The sequence below is a fragment of the Polypterus senegalus genome, chromosome 11 (genome assembly GCF_016835505.1).
Source record: "Polypterus senegalus isolate Bchr_013 chromosome 11, ASM1683550v1, whole genome shotgun sequence".
Taxonomy (NCBI): domain Eukaryota; kingdom Metazoa; phylum Chordata; class Cladistia; order Polypteriformes; family Polypteridae; genus Polypterus; species Polypterus senegalus.
In genome coordinates, this window is record NC_053164.1 from 94,281,752 (window position 1) to 94,297,350 (window position 15,599).

The 15,599-nt window shown below is 37.6% G+C and overlaps 1 protein-coding gene and 2 non-coding genes across 3 annotated transcripts; all 3 read right to left on the reverse strand.

The window, feature by feature from the left end:
• Nucleotides 1-1,929: 1,929 nt before the first annotated feature.
• On the reverse strand, nucleotides 1,930-14,530 carry rpl18a (ribosomal protein L18a). The gene is made up of 5 exons (XM_039769276.1): nucleotides 14,425-14,530; nucleotides 12,337-12,516; nucleotides 7,683-7,812; nucleotides 4,176-4,285; nucleotides 1,930-2,079 (listed from the first exon to the last, which is right to left on the reverse strand). Exons 1-5 carry the CDS (start codon nucleotides 14,440-14,442, stop codon nucleotides 1,987-1,989), a joined length of 531 nt encoding a protein of 176 aa, XP_039625210.1. The 5' UTR covers nucleotides 14,443-14,530; the 3' UTR covers nucleotides 1,930-1,986.
• Nucleotides 5,837-5,967, reverse strand: LOC120539868. The gene has a single exon (XR_005635723.1). It is a non-coding gene; the product is annotated as a small nucleolar RNA SNORA68 (small nucleolar RNA).
• On the reverse strand, nucleotides 12,122-12,248 carry LOC120539869. Its single transcript, XR_005635724.1, has one exon. It is a non-coding gene; the product is annotated as a small nucleolar RNA SNORA68 (small nucleolar RNA).
• Nucleotides 14,531-15,599: the final 1,069 nt, after the last annotated feature.

Here is a 15,599-nt window from a genome sequence, read left to right on the forward strand (position 1 = left end):
TGAAGGACTTTAAAGTGAAGCCATTGCTAGTCTATCATTCAGAGAATCCTCGAGCCTTTAAGACTCACAGGATTCTTAAAGAAAAACTGCACGTAATGTGGCGCGCCAATCCAAAGGCATGGGTTACGCGGCAGTTCTTCATCGACTGGGTAAATCTCTGCTTTGGACCTGCGGTGAAGAAGTATCTTCAAGAAAACAAACTGCCTCTGCAAGCATTACTCGTCCTCGACAATGCTCCAGCCCACCCACCCGGTCTCCATGACAACATCCGGGAAGAATATCAATTCTTAAAAGTCCTCTACCTCCCACCCAACACGACTTCAATCCTGCAACCGATGGATCAGTAGGTCATTTCCAATTTCAAAAAGCTCTACACGAAGCATCTGTTCAAACGATGCTTCGCTGTGACAGAAAATACAGAGCGAACACTCCCGAGAGTTCTGGAAAGAACATTTCAACATCGTGCAATGCCTATGCATGATTGACCTGGCATGGAAAGAAGTGACCAGAAGAACACTGAATTCTGCATGGAAGAAGTTATGGCCTGACGCGGTTGCAACGAGGGACTTTGAAGGATTTGGTCTTGATACCGAGACCAATGTGCCCAACGTAGATCCAGTGCATGAAATCGTGTCCCTTGGCAAGTCGATGGGTCTGCAGGTTGACAAGGGTGATATCAACGAGCTTGTCGAGGAACTCTCAACACAGGAGTTGCTTGAGCTGCAGAACATGCAACGTACGGAGGCTCTGCAAGAGATCAGCGGTAGTGAGGAGGAGGTCGAGACAGAGGAAATTTCGACAAGTGAAATTAAAGAAGTGCTGGGAATGTGGGAGAAGGTTACACGTTTCATTGAAAAGAAACATCCAGAAAAAGTGGCAACTAGTCGTTCTGCAGCAAATTATGATGACCCCTGCTTGGCTCACTTCCGTAAGCTTTTAAAAAGCAGGCAAAAGCAAACGTCGTTCCATAGGTATCTTTATACTAAAACTGAAACTGCTATAAGTGAAGGTGCCGAAAGTGCAGCCAAAAAGGCAAAAACAGATTATTAGCGTTAAAAAAAAATCATACGTACGTAATGTTAAGTGTTAGGCTAAGTTTAAAGTTAAGAAAGTTTATTTTTTTACAATTCTACTGTAAAGTGCAATTTTAGTTTTTTTTGATGTGAAGGTGCTGAAAATGCAGCCAGTCCTCTAGCCTCCCTCCCTCCTTCCTCAGGCGCTCTCCGTTAACAGCAATCGTCTGCTGCCAAAGTAAGGTTACATTTTCTTAAGTTGGTTTATCTTTTATTGAACTATATTTACTAATAAAGTATTTTGATGTTTGTTTCTTATTTAAAACCATGTTTTTTTTCAGTATTTATGATATTTCGGGGACTTTTTGGGAGGGCTGGAACGGATTAATCTCATTTCCATTATTTTAAATGGGGAAAATTCGTTCAGGTTACAAGCTCGGTTCTGGAACAGATTAAACTGGGGTTCCACTGTAGATTACTCTGATATAATACACCCACCCTTAACTATCTTGTCACAAAAATCTTCAGCTTTTCCAGTTATAAATGAAGCTTAGCTGGTCTCAGCCAAGCATCATAAAAGTACATCAAGCTTAAGTTAAAGGTGGTTAAATCCAACATGGAGTGTGAACATTGATCTTTCACTTGACACATTTCATTAAGGCCATACAGCAGTGTTAACGTAATATTTTTCACATGCAAGCATGTTCTTCTAAAGGCTATTAAATCAACACCCATAAAGATTAAAGAATCAGATTTACACAGGGTTTGCTCCTGCAAGTTCTCCTTTAGACCTAAAGGTAAAGAAAGCATGAAATGTACCATACGTACAACAAAGAATACCCGTGCGTTAACTGGTTGTAAACAAAAGGTCAAAGTTCTATTCAAAACCTACATTAAGAAGGAAAAAAAAAACAGATTCACTGTCATTTATATTTTTTATTAAATTGAATACCCAGCTTTCTAGCTATAACGTTTAGAAGAAAGTGTTTGGTCTCTTGGTGGTGAAGCGTGGCTTGTGCTGGCGACGAAGAACTCTGTGTGGCAGAGGGAACTTGATCTTCGAATTCTGGAAAAAAAAGTATCTTTAGTTTAGAATCTGAAATTGAACTATCATAACAAATTTCATGTTAACAGTAGGATTAAACAATTAATGGCCACACCAGTTTAGATTTCTGGGAAGCTACAAGTCTACCCTAGTAACCTTTGATGAATGGTTCCTGTCCTGTACACAACAGTATTTACTAAATAACCTTTTTTTTATTCTTGGAGTATTAAAAATTCAGTGGGAATGTACAAACTCCACATAGGGCCAAGATTCAAACAGTCTTCAGTTCATCAATACATTATAGCAGAGGACAAGGTAAAAACCAGGGTACAACAGGGCCATGTCTAATGAAGAAAAGCCTGAGGAAAAAAAACTGTCATTCCAATAAAAAAGGAATCACCAAGGAACAAGAAACCATGTAGTTGTGAAAAGGACAGTGTTATTCCAATAAAATGGAATTGCACCCATTACCAAGGAACAATAAGTTATGTAGTTATATAGAATGTCCTTAAGAAGTTACTCCAGGGACAAGTTTGATAGAATGGTAACTTGGGACTAAATAAAATTTTAACATGAGTTCTACAGTCCAACACACAGTTCACGGGGTGCCTGTTACATTAAATATTGCCCTTTGCTATTTAAAAGCAACCCAGCGCTTGCCCATGCCATTACATGAGCTAGGCACAGGACTGCATAGAAACACACAAACGGGGTCATTTGCAGTGGGCTATCAGCCTGGAATGATCCCTGTGCTGATCTGGTCTTCCCAATATTTAAGGTAACAAGGCTATCTTTCAGGTTTAGTCCTGTTGCAGTGAGTCGTAGAGCTGCATATTAGCAGCGTACAAAGACTAACTGCAGTTGCTGTTTATACACTTTGGTGACTGTTAGGTTAATTTGGTTATTAGGAAAAGTTGGGCTCATAATGAATGACAAGTATCAGCTCTTCTGTATTATCTATATAACTGTAAAATGAGTTACAGCAAGACCAGATTAATAACTACCCACAGGCCCCAGAGTATCACAAACATATATATATTTACACTCTTTGACCTTTAAATATAATGGTAATGTGAGATTTGAGTCAGCTTTCATTAATGTATGAGCAACTGCATACATGTGTTGTTTAAAGTGCACGAAGTAAAACAAAAAAATTACGGCATTACTTTTTAAATCATATATGCAAAGGTCCAAGGGCAAGCACCCTGGTCACCCTGATGGTAGATCTGCACATGAGTTACAGAGAGACAATTATGCTTCAGGTAGGAGTCTACAGACCTGCTCTGTTGGCAACAATTCCCGCATTAGGGGTTTTGTTGCCTTTTTATTCACTTGATGTGAAAACATTTAAAATAACTGCAAAACTGTAGCTTTTTAATAAGTTTACATGAGGAAAAACTTTCCCTGGGCATGTAATTCATCAAGAAAGGGCAAGACGACAATTGCCAATGTGCCACTGTTAACAGACAATCAGATAGCCAGCTTAGCAAACAGGAGAAACAAGAAACAAAAACATGACTATCTGCAAATTATTTAATGTTTGTACTGATTTAGTGCTGCTATTTTCTGCAACAGCACTCAGACCCAGGATCGACTCGTACCAGAATGATACACTCAGATGTTTCAAATGAGCATTTAAGATCCTGGAATTGATTACAAGTATGACTGTAGAACAGGGTCCCTTTACTACTTGCTCCTTCATTAGCACCACTTGTAAAATCAGAATTGGGAGGCAGTTCAGAGTAGAATTAAAACCTGGATTTGGGTAATGGTGTGTGTGCTTGGTGCATATAAAGAGGCATAATAAAATAGCACCCCCCAATTGACAGGCAGGTTTATTTGTTTACATCCAAAGGGATGCATAAATATTTTTACTTTGATTACCTTGTCTTATATTTATTCCTCTAGTCCTTTTCTAGCAAGTACTTGTTTTTGGAATTTTTGGCCGCCTTGGCATTATTTTACATTTAAAGCCGATTTCAGAGAACTACCCCCTGGATGATGTATGCCAGAGTCCACTCACACACAATTACAATATCATGAAAATACTTCAAAAAAGACATTTTTTTTTTACAAAGTTATAAAGCAATCCAAATTTCAAATCCTGAAAAACTCACATGGAACTGCTTGATGGCAGGTCTGCGGCATTTGTTGGCAGCAATCTCTTCCACTTTCATGATCTGAATGGCATGAGCACGAGCTCTATGGCGAGCACCCATGTCTCGATCTAGGCAGAAAAAATAAAAACTATAGTAAACACCTTGATTTATGGCCTGGGCAGCTTACATCACAGAGGGTACACTGAATTCAACACATTTTACAGGAGAATGTCAGGATGGTGGTCAGTCACTTATAGCTTAATAGCACTGAGAAGATGTCGCGAGACAATGACCTGAAACAGAAGTAATTTTTCCAGCCTGGACTAAGAAGTACTAAACAATGACCACAAAGAGATACAATTGTTTGTGTGTTATATATTTTAATCAGACTTTGTCTAGGACTGTGACTAAAGACAGATCACATTCTTAATCAACAATTAATGCAGACATTCAGGTACTTCCAAAGTGATCAAAAACATTTCCTAGATTCCTTTAAAATTTACTATATGTACAATCATAGTAAATGTTAAAATGTCACTTAACAGCCCAAAGTAGCAAGCAGCAATTGCACTAATGCAATTGGGAAGATGTAAAGGTGTGAATACTCCAACCATAACAAAAAATAATAAAACATTCAACCAAAAGTGCAAATGTATTTGAAATGAAACTTCAGTCACATGCAACAAAGAGTGAGTTCATGACTAGCAGCAGAAGATGGAAAACTTTTTGGACTATTTGATTTGTAAAACCTTTAAAATACAAACCACAACAGCAGCAGAAAAAAAAACACTAACATAAAACATATTTTATAGTTTTAGACAAACTAAACATATACAATTTAAACATTAAGTTGTTACATGTTAGTATTAGTGAGGCCACAAAAATGTAAAATGCATTTTGGTGTTTCCATCAGAAACCTTATCTTGATCCGAGGGCAAATTGTCATCAAGTGTAGACCTCCAACACAGCAAATATGCCAAAAATGGGTTTGATTACCACCGATTATGGATGGCCAATATGAAAAACACACCGGCATTAAGACACTAGGCTGAATAATTTGCTGTCAAAAAGAATAGAGCGGTCCAGATCTAATTATGCAATTTTCATTAAGCTGTAACTTAAGTTTATTACATAGAAAAATCACCCGTGATTTACACTTAGTGTACAGACAAATTTAGAATAAAATTAACAGGAAATTGAATAACTTAAATTTTATTTAATTTTAAGCTAAACACACTGAGACCAATGAAGTAAACAAACTGTAGAGATGGACAAAATTGGGTAGCTTAATGTACCTGTCCATGTCATCCTTTACAGATGTAGAAAAGTGTGTGTTCATTTTTCTCTTCTTCATCCAGCATGTGCTCTTGTATGGCAAACATTCAGTTAGCTATGTTCAATTTTAAATGTGACTGAATGTATGCATGCACTTGTGTGCGTGTGTATATGTATATTTAAAAAAATGATGCATCTCAAATTACTGGTGCACAAATTTTGTAAATCAATAGGTTGCAGTCCCAAGACTAAACACAGTTGACTACAAAAAATTAAAATCCTACAGCAGTTACCGTTGGACCAAACAGGACCAAAAAATAAAAACGGGCCTACAGCAAGGCAAACAACGCAACTTTTTTTTGAAGATATTTTTCCAGAAATTATTGCCATATATAAAGTAAAAAAAATGTAGTCCCTTGAATTCACTTTCGAAAGCACAGCGGCCTACGAAAGGCGACAAGGCACATTTAATCTGTGCACAACAGGCAAGAGCATTATACAATTGAAATAATGATCTTTGGGTTTAGTGTGCACTTCAAAACTTGCATGTCACAAAGACAAATAAAAACTATTAAACCGAAAAAGTGTAAAGGATTAAAAATGACAAATCACAGGTTACTTGCCAATTAATTTATTTATCCATTCCATAGCCTGCATGCCTACATTGCCTTTAATTGTTGTGTTCTAAAGAACAGCTGCTTCTAACATGCTGATACTAATCCCTAGAATGAGCTTTACTTTCAAAAACAACACTTCCGCTCAATATGCAAAAAAGCCATTATTCTGACAGAAATGTAGTAAAAGGAAAGCAAGAAGCTTGGTAGAAGCAATACATAACTATGATTAACACAATATATAATCCAGACCTATCTGGAAACACTTAAGATACATGTATAGTGACTATTATAATTAGTCAACCTACATTTTAACTGTGCAAAAACACTATTTAAAGAGAACATTAGCATACTGTCCAACATTTATAGATATAGTATGCCTACACTGACCTAAAATATTAATCACAGATTTAAAGAATTATATATATATATATATATATATATATATATATATATATATATATATATATATATATATATAAAAATAAATAAACTACAATCCAGGTTGTGATAATAGGTAGCATGCAAAGTTTGGAAACAGGTCAATCCAACATAAATACAGACAAGAGATTATAATTGTGAAAAGTATTTTCAATTTTGTGTAAGGAGCTGCTGTGTGTGATGTTCTTTTGCTCAGATTCTTCCTGTCACACTATGCCACAAGCAGTAACAGTGGGGAAGCTTTCAACATGAATTTGATTTTTGTCTATTCCATACTGTTTCCAAAAAAGCTATACTAGGTTCCAACATCTCAAAGTCTTCCTATGTTGTTTTCTATTAGTTTGAATTATTATGTAATAAGTAATTAAAGGTTTGTATGATGCTTTATAATGAGGAGTGCCGACTCTCTGGGGCAGTTTACTTTTGCTACTGCTAAGGAAAGAGAAATAAAAAAATTGTGGTCTGAGACATGATTAACTCAGAAATCACAGTGCCACTACCTCACAGTTTCAAATCATGTGTACCTACTACACAATATAGACAGAAGGCTATGAGGTCTATAAATTTCACCTGTATGAGAATGTTTTATTGTAAATGAAAGGCAAAAATAAAACAAAGTCACAAATCAATTTAACTAGACATGAAAATGTCCCAATATGCTAAAGAAGAGGATCAGCTATGGCTGTACCCTTGCAAAAGTGTGGACGTCATACCCAGAGTTTCCATAATTGGTTTTGCCCCTGTTGACTTTACTTAGAAGCAAGGATGGATAAATAAATTGTGGTTTACAGTTTGCTACTTTAAAATGGCTTTATTCATCAGAGTGAACCTCGTGACACTATCAGACAGTATTACCACCTTAAAATCCATGAGCAGATTCAGAATGGGTCCCATTTTTGCTAAAGAAATCAGATACCCAGATTGGCCATGAAAATCTTTACTGGTACACCTGTAACCGAACTATCATTTTAACAGCAGAACAAAAAAAAAAAAAGTACACTGAACTTTGCAAATAACCTCATAAAGAAACATTTATATTAAGCAAAAGATTGTTACTTAGAGAGAAGTGGGCTATAAATGTTCATAGCATTATTTACCATCGATAAAATACCAAATGTATACTTCTAAAGCATTAAAGAAAATGACTGATGTATTTTAAAACATTTATCAAACATATGGAAGATTTCTGACTCACAGCACTGAGTGACAGCTCCAGCAGTTGTAAGATCTCGATACTCTCTGTACATGTTGTGGGTGCCGCTACGAGAATCGTAACGTAGCCAGATGCCAAAATTCTTCACCTTCAAAGGGGATTTCTCATAAACCTGTAAATAAATGTAATATTTTTCACACTATGCACTAATACAGGAAACCCTATTTCAAAATACTTACAAATTACTAATGGTGTACAAAATTAAAAGCAATTCCACACAAAAAAACAAGCACATCAATACCCAAAATTGTTCATTTTAACTCAGTGGGTTGCAAGAGAGAAAAGAAAAAAAAAAAAAAAAAAAAACACTACTCAAGAAAGGCCACATCAAGTCTTGCTTGAGTTTTGCCAACCATGAAGATTGTAAAAAGGTGTTATGGTCCAATAAGACCACATTGGAACCACCTGGCCTCAACACCAAATGGTACACCTGGAGGAAGCCCAAACAGCTCACCATCTAAAACACAATATATCTACGGTAAATCATGTGGGGATGTTTCTCTGCAAAAGGGACTGAGGCACTTGTCAGGGTAGAAGGAAAAATGGATAGGATAAAACTACTGTCAAATTCTTGAAGAAAATCTGCTGCCCCATGCCAGAAAGTTGAATAGGGGAACAAGGTTCACATTTCAAAATGACAATGACCCAAAGCATACAGCAAAATTGACCACGCAATGGCTGAAGGAAACAATTAATGTCCTTGTGTAACCTAGTCAGAATCCTGACTAAAAATCTATTGTAAAATCTGTGGAATGATATGATGTTTTACAGTCCACAAACAGTCATCATACAATTTGACTGAGCTTGAACAGTTCTGTATAGGCAAGTGGGCAAATAAAGTTGGTACAGAAGTATCCAGTCAGACTCATGGCTGTAATTAAAGTAAAAGATAGATCCACAAGGTACAGTTACCATGATGGGATTTGGGTGATCCTTTATCAATTCAATCTATCAGTTTATTTTTCTGAAATTATGTTTATGTATCTTTGTCTTGGATGTTACAGGTTGCATTGTGCGTTTGCATTTTAGGCTGTAAAGCAGGGTTTTTCAACCAGTGTGCCTCAGCACTGTATTGTGCCCTGAAAATAGTGTAGTGCAGTCTGGGTCTGATCCTGTGAGGGACAGGCTCTGCAGGTGGTCAAAACCTGTCTGAGGAAGACAGGAAAACCAGAAGGAGCTTGCATAAAAGCAGCTCTCAATCACTATGTTAAAGCACTTTGGACATGTCTCCTCAATCCTACGGTCCATCTGCCCGAGTGTGTGGTCGTCAGTGGGCCTCACAGTGGATAGTGGGCATACAAGTTGACTCGGAGGCAGAGAGGGGTGGGCAAAGGAATGAAGCAGCTGGGAGATGCCACCGAAGTGCTCAATAAGTGCTAGGTCTGTCAATTCTGATCTCTAAACTGCTTTTTTTACCGGCTTCTCTGGTAATCCCATCCCTTTGGACAACTGAGTATGTGTGTGAGATTTTGGGTTTGTGGTTAGTAAAATAGTGGTGTGCCTTAGGAAGGTTTTGGCTACAAAGTGTGCCACCACAGAAAGAAAGCTGGGAAACAGTGTTGTAAAGCAACAAAATGTTTTCAAGGGGGCAATTATTTTCTATTCTGTACAACATTGTAACAATAGCAGCATAAAACACTAAATAAAGTAATACAGGAAACAAAAAGCTTTAAATTAGAACAGACAATAAACCAGGAAAGAAATACAAAACATTACAAAAAACCCTGAACAAATAATTGGTGGTACAAATACAAATCGTACAACAAATCATGTTAAGCACCTGGACAGGAGGGCTAAACTAAAAGAGTCAGAATGTCAGGACAAGTTAAATGCTTTCCTGAAAAAAACAAATTTGAAGATGTTTTATTTTAAAAGAAAGAACACATTAATTCAGCTAATCTCATTATTTAAAGTGGTTGTTCCAAAGTCTGGGTGCAAGAGAACTGAAGATGGCTTAAAATTGTGTGTTCTGTGATTTAAATCAATTAGTAAGAAAGAAACATTTTTCCCGGTAAAAGCATTAGGATTTTCACTCATTTTTCCCACATCAATGCACATTCAGTTCCAACTTGCATATAAAGTGGGTTTCATGTAAAACAAAATGTATTTTCAACCAATGGCACATTGTAAATGTTAACACTGTTGAAAGGATTTATATGCTAAATGCTCTATATACTAAACTTAAGTTGGGTCTGTTAAGATTTTCACAATGTTACAGCAAAGACTCACCTTAATTGGGAAAACATGCTTGAACTCCGAAAGCAGTGTTATAATAAAATCAAGTACTCTGACACACTACAAATTACTTTCTTTCAAACTGAAGCTGAAAGCACTTCATGGCGAATTTATACAACTTTTAGAAGTCACAAACTGATATAATCAAATAAAAAGTGGTGCAGCACGAAACCTTCACAAGAAATCATTTAAACTTTGTTACATTTTTCGTGAGCCCCCTTCACCCAGAATAGATAAAAGTTCATCCCCAAGTAAGCTATAGTGAAGCTCTGTTGTCAAAAGAAAAGGCAGACACATTCCAGGAAAAAGGAAAAAAAAAAAAACCCTCATGTTTCATTAATAATGAACTACGTATCTGAGAACAGAACAGTCAACACACTTTATGTACGAATGTATACTTTCTTAAAAAAATAAGTTAAAGGCTGACAAGCAATTGAAGGTAGTGTACAATCAATTACGTTCATATCCAAAAAAATACAAAGCACTAAGATATCAATTATTGGATCGCAGCTGTACTAAAAATAACTCATCTCACACATACCAACCCAGATTTAAATATTGATCATGTACCAAGGTGTGTTAAATTCCTAAACAGAGTACAGTGATCCCTCGCTATATCACGCTTCGACTTTCACGGCTTCACTCTATCGCGATTTTTTTTGTCATACACGATTACGTCACTACGCATGAGCTTTCTGAGAACTTTTATCTAAGCCCTATGATGGCTCCTAAACGTGCTGCTTTTTCTAAGCCTTCTGACAATAAAACTAAGCGCCGGAGGAAGATGCTTACTATCCAGGAGAAGGTGAAACTCTTGGATATGATCAAAGATGGCAATACCCTACAAAAGCCTCCTCACGCATATGAAAAGACAGTGCCAGCAACTGCCTATCAAGATGTTCTTCAGCCGCGCACCCAGACACCCACTGCCTACTCCTAGTACTCCTTCAGCGGAAGAAAACAAAGCACCTGCTGAAGATACTGCATCACCTCTGAAAACTCTCCTACTGAGGTCGTGCCTTCATAGGTTAGTGGCTGTGTGCAATTAAATGTACAGTACAATAATTACTATAGAAAAGTGGTTGGGATTGTCCTTCCTGTGAGTGCAAAGGGTAGCGGTATTCCAATTATTACAGACTAGCTACTTGTGGCTTGAGGTACGAAGCAACGTGATGTGAGCAGAGTTCTGGTGCTGTCACCGTTCCCTTGCTTTTGTGCGATGCGCTGGAAAAATAGACAAAATTATGTCTTAGGAAATAATTAATGTTGATGGAGTACAAATGCCTCACCGCGTAGTAAATATCAGGGGATATGGTGCTTGCTTATTCTCATCTATAGCTTATTTAGTGCATGAAACTCTGTCTTTAGCGGTACAGATTCGGGCTGACATTGTACAACTTTGGACAGGCACTTGAGGTGATAAAAAAAAAATGTTATGAATGGGCACTTTGATGTTCTCATTCTCTACACTTACATGCCTGATGTACACATGGAGCGCACAAAAATTGAGGATAAAAGTCGGTCGCCTTAAAAGGCGAGTGCGCCTAGTAATATGATATTTTTCTAACGTCTAATATGTCTTATTTTCTCTTATTTTGTCTAATATATTGGGTAATACGAGTGTAATGGTGACTAAAGGGTGTTATTTCATGTCTAGAGGGCTCTAATGTTAAAAAATGTATTTAGAAGGTCGTAAACAGGTTTTCTATACTCTAACTGCGAAAATATTCGATTTATAAATAAAGAATCCTACTTCGCGAAAATTCATTTATCACAGTAGAGTCTGGAACGGATTAACCGTGATAAACAAGGGTTCACTGTATTCCAACCTTACTGTAGATTGTTTAAATACTCAAAATCAATTTCCACAGATACATGGAGAATAATTCAAAGTACTAAATCTATTAAGCTGGCAATTCTTTGCTAGTACAGCTTCAAGTTTAAGTATAGTCAAATAAAAACTGATGAATTAACAGCAATACGGTACAGAAATGTAAAGCCAACTTTAATATAAAAAAATCAGGACTATTAGTCTTTCATGACCAGAGTACTAATGTTGTATCCAGCTAATTTTCACCCCAATTAACTGTACTTATCTTTACAGTTTATTCTGAAAAAGAAATGTGATATATAGGTATTACAACAGAACAGAGTTTTCCCAAATTAAAATTTGGCTCCTTTTTTAAAAATGTCAAACCCTGAATTCACTTTCAACTGCACATCAGCATGTGAAAGGCGACAAGGTACCTTTTTTTGTCTGCACAGTAAGCAAGATCACAACACATGTAATGATCTTTGGGTTTTGTGTGCATTCCATACATTTAGCCCCCGTGTGAAAGACATACAATGTCAAAACGTCTTGAATATAATGAAATATTAGCAAATCTCTGCAATACTTTACCTGCCCACAGTAGACAATTTCCCCTGAAGCCTTCTTCATTTTTCTTAACTGTGAAACAAAGTACCAGAAACGGGACTTTGCAACCACATGGTTGGGGGCAAAAATGCGCATACGATAGAGAGGTGGAGTTGGTTTCTTGGGTGAAGGCAAGAGACGCCCAATTACCTTGTACTCCCGAAGCTAAGGAATAAAGAAAAATATTTAATATTTTCTAGAATCAAACAGAATTTCAAAATCCATCTTTCAACAGCATGTCATTTCAATGACTTACTCAGCACAGGCAAAAAATGAGAAAAAAGAAAGCTAAAATTATGAAAAACTTGTAAAATACAATTAACTGATAATAAAAATGAGAAATGACAGAGCCAACAGGAGACCCATGGCTGGCAAACTCAGAGCCTGGAAGGCTGAAGCAGCTACCGGGTATCAGTCCAAACTACTTTAATTAGTAGACAATCACTGCTGCTGGCAATATTTAATTCATTTGTCTTAAATCCGACTTATTTTTAAAATTCAGCGCCTTTAACAGCTCCAATACTGAGATGCAAAGCCAGAGCCTAACGATGACAAGCTAACTTGATCCCACTTGCACCCCCTGTGTCCATGACATATGTTTTAAACAAATTTTTTGAAAAGTGAAGTACTGCGAAATATTGATTATGTTGAGGTTGGCAAAATATTTCAATGTCGTTCTCAGGGGAAATAAGAAAAGTTTTGCAAATGCTTTTTGGCAGACAGCAATGGCAAGGCATTGAAACAGCAAGAATAACTTTCTAATATCAAAAGGAGCAAAAAAAAAATGGAGGCCCTCCAGAAACTTTGACACCTGACTGACACCTTTTGGCTTAATTTTGATCTCATCTGAGTGGCTGTTGGTAAAGGGGGAAAGGAAAAATAAACAATGAAGAGGTTCTGAAGCTTAATAAGCAATTCAAAGAAAATGTATAGCAAAAACCATTCAGCTCGGGACGCCAACAGGTATACTAACTAAACAGATAAAGACCTTCCAAGCCCCGAACGGACATCCCTGCGCCAACCAGCAAGAGTGTTACCTTGGACTAGTTTCCATAAAATATTTCTATATAAATAAGCAGTGTTCTTTTATTTGAAAGAAAAACAAAAAAAAAACAAAATGCTTACTACTGACATGTGCCACTCTAGAACAAAAAGACCATTTAATGAAGAGTAACGCGTTTTCATTAACTTTCTTATAATTAAGATATCTCATATTGGACAAATCTCGCCGGCCATGGATGAACTGATACCCAATGGTGCACACCAAATATTCTGACAGCTAGATATTCGGTTTTTCCTCCGAACACAAAGTACATGCTGGCTTAACATTTAATTCTTAAATTGCCGGTAAAACAAAACCGTGCGCACGCGCCCTCAACAGACCGAGGTTTTACGCAAATTGCTCGCCGGCGTTGAGTTTGGAAATGTTGGCAGCTTTTAGTCTGGAGATGTACGCAAACTGTCTTGTTCTCCGTGATCTCTGTAACCGTAAAAAATGGATACACAAACGGATAGACGAATTGATCTACTACACCAAATTTGTTATTTCCAATCACTGGCACTGTAATGGAACAATGATTATAATCGGCGTCGCACAGAACGAATCACGATTGTATTATATGACATATATAACCTACTATGTTTTCGTTCTAGGCGTCTTACGACTGCGTTGTGTTCTACCCGCAGAAGTTAGAACTGGCCTGCGCGTTCATAAAGCGGTTACTGAGCTATTCCGAATAGATGAGACCATACAAATTTACATTTATAAATGTCTGTGCAAAACGAAAAAATATATAGGAAAAGGGAAAAGTACTTCAAGCTACCTATACTATTAACTCCACAGAGGTGAATTAGCAGAAAAAACGTTTCAGTGCTTCCAGCACATGGTATTTCTACTACTCCGCCATGTTGTCATCAGACACGGTGGAAGAATAAAACCGTAATTCTAACTCGACTAATACATAATCTCACCCAAACTCAATCGAACTGTCTAATATGCTGCCTTATGTAAAACCACAATTGAATATAAAGTCAGGGCTCCTACAGAAAACACAAAAAATAAACAGTACGCACAACTCCAGACGCCTTCATGGTGCCTCTATCCCGCTGCCACCGTCGAAGAGGAAGAGGCGGTGGCAACCGGTGGCCTACGTCACCTGCGCCGGAACTGAGGCGGCCTTCACCTCACGTCGCTCATTGGTGTTTAACGTCATCGTTTCTCCTACATGATTTGTCCAAACATGGTGTCAATCATTAATAGTCAGCGATGCGTTTTCGTGCAACAAAACCCGTAACTGGACAACAGTACTGTTAATGTACGAGGTTGTATCCTATGTGATCATTCTTAGGCGGTGTGGAATGGGTGGAGAATAGTGTCTGGAGTTATTTGTGACAGACGGATATCAGCAATGAAAGGGAAGGTTTACGGGACAGCAGTGAGGCCAGCTATGTTATATGGGTTGGAGACGGTGGCACTGACTAAAAAGCAGGAGACAGTGCTGGTGGTGGCAGAGTTAAAGATGCTAAGATTTGTATTGGGTGTGACGAGGATGGATAGGATTAGAAATTAGTACATTAGAGGGACATCTCAGGTTGGAAGGTTGAGATACGTAGTCAGAGAGGCGAGATTACGTTGGTTTGGACATGTGCAAAGGAGAGATGCTGAGTGTAATTGGGAAAAGGATGATAAGGATAGAGCTGCCAGGGAAGAGAAAAAGAGGAAAGCCTAAGAGAAGATTTATGGATGTGCCGAGAGAGGACATGCAGGTGGTGGGTGTAACAGAGCAAGATGCAGAAGACTGGAAGATATGAAAGAAGAAGATCCGCTGTGGCGACCCCAAATGGCAGCATACGAAAGAAGAAGAATACAGTATTAGAAATAAAATGTCGCCTAACGCCTTTGTCGAAATGTTAATTAAATATGACCTGTCTAAAACTGCCTAATAATCAAATTAGCTGATATTTTTAGATATCTCAACAGAACACTGGAATACATCAAAGTTCTATCGGCTCTTCATTTAAGCCTCGGAATCTGAGCATTATCTATCCAGTGCCCCAGATATCATTTCCCTAATGCTGGGGCCATTAGAATCGACTCAACCAAAAATAAAAAGGTCATCTTACTTTAGAAACTATTAGTGACTTTCAATAATAGCCTAGAATGGTACCCAGTTGGGTCCACAGGTCGAATCCTGATTAATTAAGCCTGAACCATAAGTGTGCCGTTCAGGGGACACTACCGTGTTTTT

What these genes read in the sequence shown, in the direction of transcription:
- rpl18a (XM_039769276.1), bottom strand. An exon ending in TGGAGCTGTCACTCAGTGCT is followed by an intron (nt 4,286 to 7,682) that starts GTGAGTCAGAAA and finishes TTTTCTGCCTAG; the next exon opens with ATCGAGACATGGGTGCTCGC. An exon ending in CTGCCATCAAGCAGTTCCAT is followed by an intron (nt 2,080 to 4,175) that starts GTGAGTTTTTCA and finishes TTTTTTTTCCAG; the next exon opens with AATTCGAAGATCAAGTTCCC.